This window comes from Primulina tabacum, chromosome 17 (assembly GCF_025594145.1).
Source record: "Primulina tabacum isolate GXHZ01 chromosome 17, ASM2559414v2, whole genome shotgun sequence".
NCBI lineage: Eukaryota > Viridiplantae > Streptophyta > Magnoliopsida > Lamiales > Gesneriaceae > Primulina > Primulina tabacum.
The window spans coordinates 25,094,229-25,110,778 of record NC_134566.1 but is presented as its reverse complement, the minus strand read 5'-3'; the positions used below and the strand labels follow the sequence as shown (position 1 = coordinate 25,110,778).

The 16,550-nt window shown below is 35.1% G+C and overlaps 2 protein-coding genes across 8 annotated transcripts in view; both read left to right on the top strand.

Annotated features, from left to right (window-relative positions):
* Positions 1–11,957, top strand: part of LOC142531118 (putative RING-type E3 ubiquitin transferase C3H69) — a 62,567-nt gene extending 50,610 nt beyond the window's left edge. The window contains exon 6 of the mRNA XM_075637153.1: positions 11,892–11,957. The gene's annotated coding sequence lies outside the window, so the exon portion shown is untranslated. The remainder of the gene's footprint in view (positions 1–11,891) is intronic.
* On the top strand, positions 6,965–14,698 carry LOC142531119 (putative RING-type E3 ubiquitin transferase C3H69). 7 transcript variants are annotated; one of them, XR_012816213.1, is made up of 8 exons: positions 6,965–7,125; positions 8,293–8,380; positions 8,461–9,236; positions 9,314–9,383; positions 12,683–12,771; positions 12,875–12,943; positions 13,339–13,416; positions 14,456–14,697. XR_012816213.1 is itself a non-coding variant. In XM_075637161.1 (7 exons), exons 1-6 carry the CDS (start codon positions 7,118–7,120, stop codon positions 12,909–12,911), a joined length of 1,068 nt encoding a protein of 355 aa, XP_075493276.1. In that variant the 5' UTR covers positions 6,965–7,117; the 3' UTR covers positions 12,912–12,943; positions 13,339–14,232. The 7 variants fall into 7 exon arrangements, 2 of the variants coding, with proteins under 2 accessions (XP_075493276.1, XP_075493274.1); XR_012816214.1 differs by lacking the exon at positions 14,456–14,697 and adding an exon at positions 13,553–14,232; XR_012816212.1 differs by having other exon boundaries at positions 12,683–12,943; positions 13,339–13,719; positions 14,456–14,698.
* Positions 14,699–16,550: the final 1,852 nt, after the last annotated feature.

Genomic DNA, 16,550 nt, shown 5'->3' with positions numbered 1-16,550 from the left:
TCCCTTTTTAAATTAGGTATTCAATGATCTTTGTCTTTTACCACTCATTATTAGTGGTTTTTTGTGTCATCTTCCACCTATTATTGGTAGTCCTTGTCCTTCCACTCACATGGTGGGTTTTATTTTTGCTAGTGGGCTGATCACATGTACACCTTTAATTTTGTCGAGGAATCTTTGGTTTTCGTTGTCCTCGAGGAAAACGTGAAGGTGGTCCATCCCCACTTGTGCTTGTGTCGGTAAAGTGTTTCCGATCAGATCTCGGTTTGAATCCTTTACCGAATTCAAGTTCCTTCTGGTTTTGGCATTCAAGGCAGATGTTCTCTGACCATCTTCCTACATGTGCCATGTTACAGAATTTCCAACGAGTTTCTTTACTTGCCGGCAGCTTGCTGTTCCACAAAAGATTTCTCTTTTTCTCGAATAAATCTTTTGCAAAAATTGTTGTTTTTCCTGTCATAGTGTTTAACAGGAATGATCCGTTCACTGAATGATTATAAAATTTGAACGGGAACTTGACTTTGTCCATCTCAGTGAGACAGACCCATAGACCCCAAGCTCTTCTGGTAGAAATGCCATCTTCAGTAATTGAAGCAACCAGGGGTGTTTCTTCTGTTGGAGGATCCTTAATAAATTTTTGAACATTTGTATCTGGCCTCCTTAACTCTATGAAATGAAAGGCTTCGTGAGAACCTTTCACTGTTGGTTCTGGTGCTGCACTGAAAAAGTATAGCTCCAAAACATCTCCTCTGGACAAATAATCATTATTCGCCCAAGTTTCATGAACAACTTCCTGGATCCATTTTGGTAATCCTGAAATTTCCGGAAAGCTTGGTGATGTAGTATAAACTGAGGCAAGAGCCCCGAATTCATACCATGCTTTGACCTCCTTTGGATATGAATTTGGTTTCATCCATACCCTGGGATATTTTCCTGAAACATCAACCCTATTGGTAGCTGGGTTAATGCCAATTCTTGTTTTTAATTTCTCCCAATTCTGTTGATAAACCTGAAATGGAGAAATTGTTGCTTCGTTAGTACCAACCTTAGTTTTGCCTTTGTCAATACGAGGCCTAAGGTTGATCTCTCCCTCTTCAATCCCTGAGGTGAAGGGTTGACTTGAAGACTCAAGATAAGGATCAGGAGTCTCAATTTTTGTTTCAGCCGATTCATCTGGTGATGATCCCGACTTAAAACTTGTGCAAGGGGTATTTGAATCCCCCGCTACAGGTATATAGTCCTGTACTCGAAAACTCTCCATTTGGGAAACCAATGGCTTCTCAATGCCTTGGAGGATAGGCCTTTGCATTACAGACCATAACTGAGTATATGCCTGTAAACAACCTGTAATTCGATCAGAGACAATTCTCTTATCGGCTTGTTGTAGCCTTCCCGCAACTTCTGCGTTAACGGCCAACTTGTTGAACCCGGTTTGAAGCATTTCAAGGTGTTCCCTCAAATGCCTCTGCATCTTGATAATAGCATCAATGTCAATGATGTTCATCTCTTGTTAAAAAATCTGCAAGAATATTTTCATGAGATTTTTTTATCACAATATCAAAAATATAATTATGACATAGTGCTTGCTATCGTAATAATCTAGCCTTCTCAGGTTTAGACTCAATTATATTCCTTAAAAAAGCTTTAACTTGTGTGTTGTCAACTTTCAAAGTGAATTTCTTTGCAAATAAGAATAATGGCCATTTTTCAAAAGCCCTTTTTACTGCATAAAATTCCTTCTCATTGATATGCCATCTAATGGCTTCTGCATCTGAGAATAATCCACTGCAGTATCTGCATGGTTGTTCTCCATCTGGTGTGAGCTTAGTAAGAACTGCTGCCCACCAATGATCACTAGCATCGATATACAGTACCAGATCATCTTCGTCTTGAGGAATAGCCATTTTTGGAAGATTTTTACAAACCTCCTTTAAATGGATAAGTTCTTCCGTGTGTTCTTTTGTCCATATAAATCTTGGATCTTTTTTCAATAATGGACTGAACACCTTCCTGTGTTTTGCTAGATTTTTAATAAACATCCCAACAAAATTAACAACTCCTAAGAAACTTTGAAGTTGCTTCTTGTCTTTGAGATTTTCTGGAAAATTCTGCACTTTTTCCACTATGTGTTCTTGCAGAATTATTCCTGATTCATCGATTTCAATTCCGAGGAATTCAATCTTCCTAGTAGCAATGACTGCTTTCTTTTCAGATAAAACCAGTCCTTCTTTCTTGCAAACTTTAGAGAAAATCTCCAAATGCTTAACATGTTCATTCATATCTTTGGATGCTATTAAAACATCATCAATATAAACAAACATAAATTTAAAATAATCTTTAAAAAGATTATCCATTTTTCTTTGAAATATCTGGAGTGAATTGGCCAATCCCATTGGTAACACTTCCCAAATATAATGTCCTTGAGGTGTGGAGAAAGCTGTGAATTTCTTGCTTTCTTCCTGCATCCGTATTTGATAAAATCCGGACTTGCAATCAAACTTAGAGAATATCTTGGTGTTGCGTATGCAACTAATCAAGTGTTCTCTACTAGGTATAAAATACCCATCAAACTCCAGAATTTTATTAATTTCTTGATAATTAATAACTAATCTGGGTTTACCTCGTTTTATCTCACCATGATTTCTTACCAGAAAACCTGGACTGCTATATGGTGACATTCCTGCTTTGATTAAACCAAGGTCCAAATGTTCCTTGATTATAATCTGCATATCCCTTTGATCAATGATATTCATTGGGATAGGCTTGCAACGGACAAATTCATACTCTTTGCCTTCCTTAATTTTAAGACAGGCTTTGAGTTGATTTCTGTCCCACCATGCCAAGGGATCTTCATTGTAATTTTATTTGATCATTTTCTTGACATCTTCCAGTGATACCTTAGCTTCAAACTCTACTTCATTCGTCTGTAGAGTTATCTTAAGGCATTCTATATCTTCTGGTTCTAGTTTTTTATATGCTCTTAACTGGAGCATTTTTTCTCCAAACCGTCTTGAATCCTTCATTTTTGGGTTCAGAAGTTTTCCTGAATCACCACGCTTGCTGCGAAACTGGATTTGTAATTTTCTGTAAAATGCCTCCCGTAGTCTCTGGACTATGATTTTGTGATCACATGGCGTTGTGAACACTAATCATCTAGTCTCATTTTCTTGAGTATAGGACTTGAACATTTGTAGGAAATTATTTCCTAACAATATGTCAGCTCCTGTATCATGAAAATAAATTGGTGGTGTCTTTATCTTGTACCAACGTATTTGCCCCGCACCGCCAATCATTATTTCTGTCATCTTAATCCCTTTACATAAGATTAAGATTCTTCTGAAAAAATCTCTTCCAGCAATCTTTGGTAATTATTCTTCCAAATAATTTGGAAAAACTTCTCGTTTTGCTGTACATATTCCAGCACCTGAATCAATATAAGCAGCAAAATATTCTGCCTTATATTGTTCATACAACATTCCTATTGGAATGTATATGGAGAATGGGCTTGTGGTCATTGGATTTTCAACATCTTATCATTTGCCATAAACTCCATTCCATCTCTAGACGTTTCCAAGGTTTGTGTTCCTCGAGAAACTCTAGTCCAAGAATCAGTCTATCTGATTCTTTCCCTGGAATTCCATGAATATGAACTGCCAATTCTCCGATATTAATCAGTCCTTGGTAAGTTCCTATCATCGGTTGTTCTAAATAGTATATTGAATTACAAGGAAATTGATTCCTTTGCTTTGTAATATCAAATACTATTCCAACTTCCTTCCACTCTTCTGGGCACCTAAGTTTTCCTATCGTAGAAAAACTTTTCGTCTCCTGTTGGGTTTCTATAACAGGTGTTTTTCCCAACTGTAACTCGTAATTCTATCTCCTTGAAAAGATAGTCTTCTTGACTCCAATCTAAGACTTTGATTCCTTTGTAGAATCGGTTTGTCTTGTATTTGGATATCTGTTTTCTGTATTAAAGGAAACTCAACTCTTTCCGGATAAATTGCCTGAGCAACTCTTCCAAATATCTCAGGTATTTCAATGAACTCATTTCTAATAAACAACTCAGAATGATGTGTATTAGATAGAGCATATGAAATCTGATAAGTAATAGAATATGGTCTATTACCTTCTTTCATCAGCCTTTTTTCCTTGAAATTCTGATGTAACGTCAAGGCTCGGCTGAAATCTTGATCTGCCAGGTTGTAGGCTATTCTTGGATAGATTACTCCCACAATCTTTCCTGCACAGAGATTTCCTCAGATTGTCCCCGGTACTGAATCTTGAAGATTCCCCATTCTTTTATCGCATATAGCAATATCAATAGGCGAATCTATTCCTTCTTTGAAAGTAGCCTTTATCATAATTTGGATTGCTCCAATATGAATCCAAGACATAGTCCTTGCTACTTCTATCTTGAGTTTTTGTAATTCCTCCTTAATTTCTTCAGAAGGAATTAACTGCATCTTCATTCTATTTCCTGTAAGTTCCATTGGGATTGCCATTTCCCTTCTGGAAACTTTATAGATGAGATGATGCTTTCTGTTTCTTAGGCCAAGACTTCCTAAGAACTTTTCTACCTATTATGCAGAGAATCTTTGATATCTCTGTAAGCTAGGATTTTCTCTCATGATCCTTTGGACCATATTAGAGATTGTTGTCTGGCTAAAAAATCCAGACAAATCTTCATGTGTTTCGTGTCGAAACACCTCGTCCTCAGTCAGATCCCGATTCAGTTCCATCAGATTCTCCTTGACTTAGAACTTCTTCTTCTTCATATATACTTTCATCTGAGGCAATGTCCTCAAATCGGTATACTTGAATAAGATCTTGGTAATAAACTGCTTCTTCAATATCCGGGGTAGGATCGAAATGTTTAATACCTCTTTTTTCATTTTCTGGACAGTTGGTCGAAATATGACCTCTTGCTCCACATGTCCAGCAATTGCAATCCTTGAAACTTTCATTGGCTCGCGTATGAGCTCTTCTGAAAGTTTTCTTCGTAGGTGTTCTTCCAGTGCTTCGAGATGTACTCGATGCTTGGGATGATATCCTACTCCTCGATGGTCCGCTTCTTTGTCCAGATTTATAAGATCTGGCTTTCTGTCTAGACCATACAGTTCTTGGTTTCCAAGAACTTCTTCCACTTCGTGCATAAGGATGAGTCCTAAAACTTTTCCCCTTATGCTTCTGTGGTTTACTTCCAATAATTGTTGGAAGATCATTTTCCTTACAACACAAGGGAGTTCTTTTGTTTATACCCCTTAAGCGTTTGTAATTCTTTTGTAATGCTGCCATATGTCACCATTCTGCCAACTTTCCTTTGAGGAAAGAGGCTCTTCTTGCCAGCGTATCTGGATTACCAGGTACGTATTCCCTTATGAGCATTTCTCTCCAAGGGCTTGGCATTTTTGCGAAGAAAAGCTGCATAGCTATATCTTCTTCGACTCCTGAATTCCATCGATATTTAGTGAATAACATGATGTATTCATCTACTAAACATATATCGTGTAATTCAAGACTATAGAGAGCCTGAGTATATTTCTTCATCTTCTCTGTATCTTGACTGTTAAAATAGTCTACCCCTATAAATTGTGCTTTAAATAGGGTAGCCATTTTTCCGGCTATCTCGCTCAGAGATTCTCCGGCCAGGACTGACTCTTTCATTTATGATGAAGTCATGTCACAAGCAATTTTCACTGATCCCATAAGACTCATTTCTAAAAGTTTAATGAATCCTTCTTTGTTGAGATCAAGTGTACCTGCTGCGATTCTCATAGCAGATGTCCAATCATCTATGAGATCTTCTCTGTTTTTGAAATCTAATACATCAAGGTTAAGCATAACCCCATAAGGATGTATAGGATCTAAAACAATCTTCCCGTAGAGTGTTTGGTGCAAGGGAATTTGACTTCTCCTTGTCCTTGTCCCTGCTGGGTGTGAACCTCCACCAGTATGGAAATCAGATTGAGATTCTCTCATGTTTATATTATGAGATCCCACACTTTCCCTTGGTGGTTCCTGAGTAGATGACCAGGTTATAGCAGGTACTTCACCTCCTGGTGTGTTCATCTTTAGATCTACCACTTTGAGATTTGCGAAAGATTCCGCAAGCTCTTGTAGATCTTCCAAACCAATCCTTTCTAAAGTTGTCATCAGATCAATTTCTTTTCTGAGACAGACTTGATTAGATTGATCATCTTTTCTTCTTCAGTCAAAAGTTTTGACACCACTCTGGCCTTTCCTTGTTGATGTAACAAGGGTTCAATACCAAATGATGGTGGTAACCATCCTCCTGAAGTCCTTTTACTAGAACCTGATTGTTGTTCTAGTCTCTGTATTCTTATTTGAATATCCTTTAATATTCCAAGAATTTCTTCCTGGTTTTTAAGGATTTCTTCAACTCGTTGAGGTACAAAATATAGTATGTTGCCATAATTTTGTACTGTTTTCTGGATTTCTCTAAGATCTAAGGAGAGCTTAGAGGAGTCTGGTACAATTTTCAGAAACTTATTTGCTTGAATCATAAGTTTACCTGAGAATTTAACTTGAGGGTGCTGATGCTTCCCTTTCTGTTCTTGATATCTAACAATAGTTAGATTAACTTGTGTATATTCCAAAATATTGGAATAAATCTTGTAAATTATTTTTCTCGAACCTAAGTTCGGATTCATAATCTTTTCAAAATTCTCCTTCTCATACAATTAGTTACTAGTAATAATAAAATCTGTGTTTGAAATAAATTAACCTTAAGCTCTGATACCATTTTGTGAAGCGCGGGGATCAATTAAAACAAATAGGAGACAAGAGTATTTTTGGCATATATTTAAAATTTTTCTCTTTCCAGATACTAGAACCAAAGTTCTTTTTTAAAGTGTATGATGCACAATTTACCCTTAAAAAGAATATTACTTACTTCACCAAATACCATGAAGCGCGGTTGCATGGCCAAACCTTTTATATGATTATAATATATAGAAGCCGTTGCAATTCTGACATCATCATCAGATAATACTGGTGGACAGAAGCTCGAATCGCAAATTACCCTAAATTCGCTCCCCAATTTTGCATTTCTTGAGTGGCAGAAGCAAATTTACTTGAGCGGATTTGATACAACGCCATGTCAAGGTGATAAATGATTTTGGAACAATTCGATTTTACTAGTGAGTTTTTATGCGGTGCCGAAATATTAGTTGATTTGTGTTTTTTCCCCGAGGCATACGATCCGAGCTTCTATTTTGTGCCAATCAGTGGTTTTGGGATATCTATCTTGCCTTGATTCTGGCGTTGGAATTTATTTTTGACAATCTCTATCCGTGTTCTTTTTTATAACTTATTTAGGATGGAGTTGGGTCAGATTAAAGATGTTGGGGCAGTATAAAAAGATTTGAAGCATAATCAGTTATGGGCCTTTGTTTTCAATTGGACGAGTTGTCGACTTTCTGTGATTAACTGCTTAAATTTATTATCCCATCACAGAAGGGGAGAGGATTGTGAAATGCTGTTCAAGAATTGGTTTTATCAGAACATTCTTTACTTACATGACTTGGCTGGTTAATTGTCTTTTAATTTTTCACAGGTGGTATTTGGATAGTCTTTTTTCTTCTCTAATGTATATTTAATTTTTTTCTCATTATTTTATTATTACCCATTTTTGTAACTGCTCTAAGTCAAGCGCTACTCAAGTGTTTAAGAGATGGGGCCCATGTTTGGAATTTTTGCTGCCGAAGAGTTGAAGTTTCATACATTTGTTGCAAAATACCATGGTTTTGAATCAAGATTATTTCGGCTATAGGTTGTTTATCACTTATATTATATACTCTCGTGTTGCTCATAACAAGAAATTAAATTATGGTTGCATAGTTCTTTTGGAAGACCTCAACTCAGTTGTCTTATAGATTGAATTCTGTAATTTTTTTACTGGAGTTTAGTGCATAAAAATTCTTTAATATTTAGTAAAATATCATCCCAACAAATTATATTTCTTTAGTTTTACTCTCGGGGAGATTTATTATTTATTTTGTTTGTTTGTTTGTCATCTCACAACAATTATTGCAAAGAAAACATGAATGGATACACATATGTGTGTCTTGGCTAGATGATGCATGTGTTTTCACTTGGCCTAGGATTTGGGGCACCCTTACACCTTAGTGTGACCTGGTCTTTGATGCCTATCTCAACATGCTCATGGTTGTCGGTTTTACAGCACCTTAATCTGTTAAACAATATATCAGTGGTTTATGGACAGGTGTGAACGGAATAAATTGACATGTTTTCTCCTTTTGACTTTTTCAGGGTTCAGTGCAAATTCTTTGCTCATGGGGCATGTTTTAAAGGGGAACATTGTGAGTTTTCACATGATTGGAACGCGCCTCCGAATAATGTAACTTTCTGTTAACCTGCTGGGGCTTAAAAGTAGTTGTCTATGGTATGGTGTTATCCACTTTTTTTATGTTATCCCAGATATGTACCTTCTACCAGAAAGGAATGTGTGCTTATGGCAGTAGATGTAGATATGAACATGTCAAACCTTCAAGGTTACATTCTTCAGTTCCATCTACTTCAGCAGAGCTTTCCTTCTCCGTGGTGCAGCCTTCCGGAACTTCCGGATATTATGCTTATGGTTCCCCAGCTGTAATTACTGAACATTCAGCTGCTAATGGATCTTTCCATCCTCCACCTAGACCAGCGTGGGGGGAAAAGTTGGGGCATCAAGATTTACCAGAGAGTGGTCAAGAAGCTAGATCTCCGAAGAGCGTTGATCCTGCTGACCAATCAATCTGCTCGTTTGCTGCTGCTGGTGCTTGTCCTCGTGGGAATAAATGTCCTCACATGCATGGTGACCCATGTCCTACCTGTGGGAAGCAGTGCTTGCATCCTTACAGGCCACAAGAAAGCGAGGAACATATGAAAACATGTGAGAAAATGCAAAAACACTTGGAAGCATTGAGGCATAGTCAAGAAATAGAGTGCAGTGTGTGTCTTGAGCGTGTCCTCGCAAAGCCTATATCTGCAGAAAGAAAATTTGGAATATTATCAGAGTGTGATCATCCATTCTGTATATCATGCATCAGGAATTGGCGTGGTAGTTCTCCGGCATCTGGTTTGGATGTTAATGCTGCTCTAAGAGCTTGCCCTATATGTCGAAAACTTTCATACTATGTCATTCCTAGTGTCATTTGGTATTCCTCAAAAGAGGAAAAGCTGGAGATTGTCGATAGCTACCAGAAAAAACTCAAGTAAAGCTCCCCTCATTTCCTTCTATCGCTCTCCTTTATCCCTCTCCTTCTCTCATTAACAAGTACTTATCTTCCAGGTCCATTGAGTGCAAGCATTTCGACTTTGGTAATGGAACCTGCCCATTTGGGACAAGTTGCTTCTACAAGGTATGTATGGTCTCCTTAAAAAACTACCTGTTAGACCAATCCATTTGATTGTCCTTGTTGGATCACTGCTTATTAATGGTTGCCATGGTAAATCTAAATCCTCCGAACCTTATTTCAACTTCCTTTAGTTTTTCCTTTCCTAAAAGTTTTTATGGGCCATTGCTTGAAAATAGCATATATTGATTTTCTAAGGATTTAATATGTAATTGTTAAGAGGGTGGTATTTAGGTTCTTTTGTCGTGATATATGATGCTTAAGAAGATATACAGGCTCAGCCAATTGAGGCTGTGACTGTTCATTGAAGCTTCCCAATGTTCATTTTCCAGGTCCTGGGCAGGAAATAAAGAAGGAAACTCATTTAAAGCTGGCATATTTGTTATAATCTAAGTTGTTGTTTTTTTATGAGATATGCAACTGGCTGTTGTGGATATGGCTTTGTTTTCAGCTACTTAAGTTTCCTCAGGACTGAAAAATATTTTGCTGTCTTAAAATAAGTGCAGGTCAATATTTGGAACTGATCTGGTTGGTGTTTCCTTTTTGTGTTTGAGAAAAGTACCATGGGAAGGATGCTTTTAATGCAGTTGGCTTACCTTTAGTTTATGCCAATATTTGATTGCACAATAATAAATATTTTTCCTTATTATTATTATTATCTATGATTATTATTAAGAATCTGGATAATAGAGACAAATTTGGTGTCTGGGTCTGGTTTTTTTTGTTTGTTTTTGTTTTCATTTTAATATTTCAAGTTGCAGTATGACCTCTCATTGATTTTCATAATTATGTTATTACCCATATTTGAATATAAATAAAATTATTACAAAACAGACTGTCGATGCGCTAGTTATAATTATTTATTGGTTTGTAAAGTTCATGTCAGATGCGTGATGACATGCTTTTCTTAGAATCTAAAATATTGAATCATACTTTCTAATACACCTAACTTCAATTAGGTGGATGATGGTTGCCGTTTGAGTTTAAGTCCCGTGACTCTTGTGTACTTTAGTGCTTCTTGGATCTTTAATGATTATGATTTGGTTGCTGCTCTCCCATGCCGAGGTTTTGTTTTCAGCATTTAATGAAACTGTTCTAAATTTGTTGCTTTATTTGTGGTATATCCATCTAAATGATTACATCTTTAGATTCTCCGTTAAAATGCTGTTGAGAATATAATTTTTTACAATGCAGAGGTATTGCCGCATCTGATACGAAGGGAGTATTGTTGTTTCTGTATCTTTATTCTACTTCTTGCTTGTTGTCCTAAATTTGTTTGATCGATTTCTTGTTGGGAACTGAAATTTTGATTACATATGGTTGCTGGTTTATTTCCTTGCACATTGTGGAAATCTTTGTGAGTAAAGTACCTAATTTTTTAGTTGTATTCAAGTGATATGACCTATGGATTCTTCATTCTGTGGTGATAATGATATATGTTTCATATTGGTGAAATCTTTTCTCCAATATGCTTATTTGAAATTCAAAATAATTCTTTTGTAGCCATTTGTTAACTCAATGCTGAACATTCAATGCAATATGTTACTTGATTTGCTGAACATTCAATGCAATATGTTACTTGATTTTTTGTCCTGGGTTTGAGACTGAGTCATGTGGAGAGGATTTGGTTATTCAGATTTGATTCTCATTTAGGAAAAGTGAGAAGAAATTGTTTTGAAGTTATTGAGATCTCAGTAGCTTCTTAAGAAGTGATAGAAAGTTGAATTGTTATTAAATATTATGTTGAGCAGTCAAACAGCCTTTAATAGAGGCTGAGATTAGATTTTACAATCCAGACTTCAAACCATTTTTCTTTGTGCTTTACTTTATGAAATATTTCTAAGGAACTACAATTGTTTTCAGAAATTTTTCAAGTAATTTCTTAATAATTGTGATGATTTATTCCAAGGATTGGGCAGCAAGCTTGGTTTTGGATTCCTATATCAAGAATTGAAGTGCTCAATTCATGATTAGATATCTGACTTTCAAGTTTATATTGATGTTATTTTGCTACAAAGATTTCTTTGTATCTTCTCTTCGTCTATATCAAAGACTTAACTAATTTGAATCTGATCAATGTTTTAAAAGTTATGTTCCTTTAGTGCACTTTCCTTTTCTTATTGTAAACTTGGTTGCTTATTATTCCATTGACGAATCAGTTTGTTATGTTCCAGCATACTGTCAAGCCTGGCTCATTTTTATGGGATGCTACATTTGAACCTTATTTAAACAGATCAAGAATTCGGGACATAGATGAAGCTCCATTGAGCTCTGACACCTTAGCTATGAATGGCTTACTTGAGCAATTTTCCGGGCCCAACATTCCAATAGAAAATGAGGAATTGGATAATGATACTATCGAAGCTTTAAACAATATAGTGGCAGAGATGACAATGATGTTACCTTTCCTGCGGGATAATTGACGCGAGTGACTATTAATGAAAATAATGCTCCTTCAGCTGTTATATTTGATTTAGTTGCGAAAAATGTGATCCAGTACTTAATATTCAGCAGAATTTTGCAGTGTAAACCTGTGTACCATAGTATTTCATGAGTATAAATTTGTGTCTTGAGAATAAATGAAGTACTGATATTGGGGCCTGATGCTGGACTATTTCTCTGACGATATCAAAGTGCTCCATACTAGCTTTGTTCTGCTTCTGATATATTTATGGATTTGTTAAGTTCCAGATCTTGAGTTGCATTTATTTCGCATTTAATTGTGGGAGTTAGTTGTGATGTTTGCACCAAATTATTGATGACATGCTATGCTATGGCTTCACATGTGATTGAGGATTTGTTGGGGCTTTGTAAGTTACGTCTTGGTTGCAATTTATATTTCACACATTTATTACTAATAATAATTGGAATTAAGAGTGAAATAATGCTGACAAGTTTAGTGTATTGATGAGTATCAGCTACCTTGGACATTAGCTTGGTCAAGGTGTTATTCGAGGAATCGATGCAACATTATGTTACTGACTTTCTTGTTTGCTCCTTCGCACAATAGCCGTGAGTTAAAATTTGGGGCTGTCATGTCAATATTTAAATTGTTGGTGCTAGAATAAATATTAGTTCGCAACAACAAAAGACACCAAACGTGTAAGTGGCACAAATTGCTGAAGTGATATAGGTATTTACATTTATGACGATGGCAGTTAACTTAAAAGCTCTATTCTTTTTCCGATCCATGTTTATTTATTACTACAATTATTTTACCACTAAGTGCTTCATTCCAATATGCATGCGAATCTTTTATGTATCCCTAAGTTTAGCGATTTTTCATATGGATTCCATTTTTACAGCATGCCTATCGAGATGGTACAATTGAGGAAGTGGTTCTTCGCCATCTTGGGGATGAAGATGGGAATACAGTTATTGTTAAAGATATTAGGTCACATTTGTCCAATTATTTTTTCAATAATGTTTACCAAATTTTGTTAAAACATTTTCCGTATAGTAATTTGTGTGTTATTTACGAATTATGATGTTTTCAGACTCTCCGATTTTCTTAGTGACTTGCATTTGAGGTGATTAGAATTTGAACATATCACAGAATTTTTCAGGTATGAATCTTTTTTCCCCAACTTCTATGATCATCCTAATTTGTATTTATGATTTTGTGTCGTCATCAGTGTTCTATTTTTATGCATCAATAAATGTTGTTTCAAGTGATATATTGTTCTTATGGACTATGGTATAAAGTTGGGTGTTTTTTTTTCAACTTCATCATTTTCCGTTTACGCTTTTGAAACAAGGACAGATTATATTTATGATAGTCATTTACTTTGAACAATTTACAGAAATCTTTTCTCTTTCTTATCATCAAGACGCTTTTGGTCCAAGTTTTCTTATGATGCGATTTTTAAGCTTTTGTTTAATTCATTGTGATATCGAATTACTGACAGTGTAATCACAACATGTTCGGTTTATTCATTTATTGATCCTGAACGTGCTGTAGGAAATTTGGTAGCATACCGTTATATGCCATCTGACTGAAATCTCGTTGATTAATGGATGAAGAGTGATTTTATCTGAGGTAAGTCTTCTTAACTTTCCGAATCTTTAGAATTATATTTCAATATTCCATTCGCTTTGGATGTTTCTCGACACGTTGGGTTGTAAGATCCATGCATCTGCCCACATCCTTACCCAGTTATGAATATCCATTTCAGATTCTTGTTATAATTGAGAAGTTTGACAAGATTTGCCCACAGCGATCTGCTATTCTCAAAATAAAAAAAATGGATATCCAGACAGGAAAATCTGTAGCAGATGCGCTTAAATTCATCATTTGGAAATGCTGTCTTAATTTCGAAGCGAGGGTTTTGTATGAATCCTGGTTATGCGCCCTTTGCTATGAAATTTAGTGTCTGTTTTCTGAGTTTATTCATAAGAGCTACCTTATTTATTATGTCGTGACAAAAAACTTGAGCAATATTCGTCATCATGATCTTTCTATAGTTACTCTTCTATTAAACTTAGTATGCCTCTATGACATGGTAGACACATCGAGCAGTGGTTGTCTTGTAGGGACTTGACTCCGAATCGTTGCCCTAAGGACGATTTTTTTTTTTTTTGGCTAGGTTATCCAGAGTTAGCTTATGAAAGTCTTATCTGTAACTGTAATTGTAGTGGTTGATATTATCAGTCATAGAGAATGAAAATGGGAGTAGATGAGATGCTTTGATACTACAATTCCACCACCGCTCCAACTTGCATCATGCATGAACCAATTGATCTGAATAGCTTAACCATCCATCGTAATTGTCTGGAACTCCTTTGATACTTCATGGACAGTTTGAAATCCTCTTAGCCATGAAAAATGATGTGCTCGAACATCATCAAACAAGTTTGTTTCCTACTTTATCCCAAGCATACCGTGTAAAAAATGGTCTTTGTAAGCTTGCATAAAGATTGTTTGCCGCTTAAGCCACGGAATCTCTCTCTCTCCGTGGTAACATGATATCTACATTGTAGCCATGGTACCTATTATATTCTAATTAAATTTAGGATAAAAAAATTGCCATGTCCCTTCTAATGCATCAGTCGCATTTTTTCCTTCTTGATAATTTCAGATACTACATTTTCCCTAGATGCGAGCATTGGATTCAAGATTCAAGACTGCAAGGCATGTCAACTACATTATACAAATAATTTGGATTGTGTTCAAGAAAGAGATCTTATGCATACAATATATACTCATAAATCGGTTCAAATCTTATACCAACTGCGTATGAATGTAATTGAAAGGAGAGAGGATATACAATAAATGCTGTCGCCGAACCTGGGTCAACGACAAATATTCAGGTACGACAGTTGTGTTGTTTCGAATTCATACTGGGCTATGGTTAATCGATTAGCTCAATGGTGGATAAATAGGTTTTTCGGAGTTAAGGTATTGTTGTTATGGTTAATCAATTATTCAAGGGGGTTTTCTTCGTGCTATCTCGTGGGTAGTGTCTTCATCCACTCAATACATGGTATATATGTTGATTGGTTAAATTACAGCTACCCATTCAAACGATCATGATTTATCCACCCAACACATATTAAGAAAGTCTCAACTCGAATCTCAAGTCCTAATTATGGCCAGCCCTATATGAACTTTTTTTAAAATTCAAAATTTTAGTTGCTGAACTTCATCGATTTTTGAAGTACATATATATTTTTGGGTAAATTTTAAATTAGATTAATATATATGTCTAAATACATAAAATAAACGTTATCGAAATGATATATCGTAGAATAAATTACTGTTTTTTGATAATTTTAAATTAAAAGAGTTTTTTTTAAGATATTAAAATAAAACGTTAATTACTTTGTTAAAAATAAAAAATAAAAAATAGGTATGTCACATCCAATGTTGCGGTCATCGCTGCATCCTATGATCTTCGCATGAATTCCACTCTTTTATTCAATGTTTGATTATTGATTCCAACAATCATTGGATATAATTATAAAATGTGGAAAATCGCATCATCATTGTACCAATATGTTATGAATGAAGTGATGGCAACATTTTTTTCCGAAAAGAATATAATTAAAAGTTGTCGCTCAAATATTTTTTGTTGTGTCACGTGAGTTGTAAGAGCATCTACATTGACGAGAGTTATAACGTCAACATGTCACATATATATTATGTTAACATCTTCATTCTCTCACATTCATTTTAACATTAACACTCATTATTTATGTCATTCATTTTTATTCTTATTTTACAGAAATAAATATATTTTCAATTTTATTTACATAAAAATATTATTATTTAAAAATAAATAATAATATTTTTTTATTTTTATTTATATTTATTACATCTTATCTAACAAATACAATTTATTTGAAATAAAACTTTATTATAATTTTGAAATGAAGGAGTACAACATGAAAAAAACACTTGTATTCACTAAAAACAACATATAAACTAGATGTTGTGAACTATGTAAAATACTAATTTAGGAATTTTTTTTTGTAATGAGTTCATATATGCTCAAATTTTGTTTAATTTAAACCATAATAAAAAAACCGTTGGTTAAAATTTTTAAAAAAGATTTTTTTTTTAAAATTAAAAAATGGATGTGAGATAAGCTCAAGTGGGTGCCTTTCAGCCCATGCCCTTTCACGGTAGACTAGGCCACCATCCAGGTCAGGAAAATCCTGTTACCTTACAAGATTTTTTTAAAAGAATGAAGAGTTCATTTTTTTAGAGATGATTATTTAAGGGATAAACTTATCATTTTACGCAGCGTTTGGTAGCCTTGATTAAGTAGGTTTGTGTTATTTTTTTCATCATTATCCACTGTTTGATTCATTTTTAATTAAATCCACCCAATCTACTGTCCAATGGACTATAGTGTACTAGCCTGGTTAAAATAAACCCATGCCACACTCCATTATTAATAGTCCTGCTTTGTATCAAACGTGCATTTTCCTACAATACCCTTTCATCCACCCCAGAAGCCCAACAAAAGAGTCTTCGCCCAACTAAACAACAACGTACGAAGGGAGAAATGAGTGTGGCTTAGGTATTTTCTGTCTGCGTTGAAATCTTCGGAAATCAGGTTATTTTAGTGTTTAAATTCTTTGTTTCACACTTGAATTTGCATAAGCTGTTGTCGAAATTAAGTTTTTTAAGATTAAATTTTGGGATGTACTTTGCGAAATTTTGCATAA

Coding starts and splice junctions, on each gene's coding strand:
- LOC142531119 (XM_075637159.1), top strand. Junction 9,237..9,313: donor AGCTACCAGAAAAAACTCAA/GTAAAGCTCCCC, acceptor CTTATCTTCCAG/GTCCATTGAGTGCAAGCATT. Junction 9,384..11,551: donor GGACAAGTTGCTTCTACAAG/GTATGTATGGTC, acceptor GTTATGTTCCAG/CATACTGTCAAGCCTGGCTC.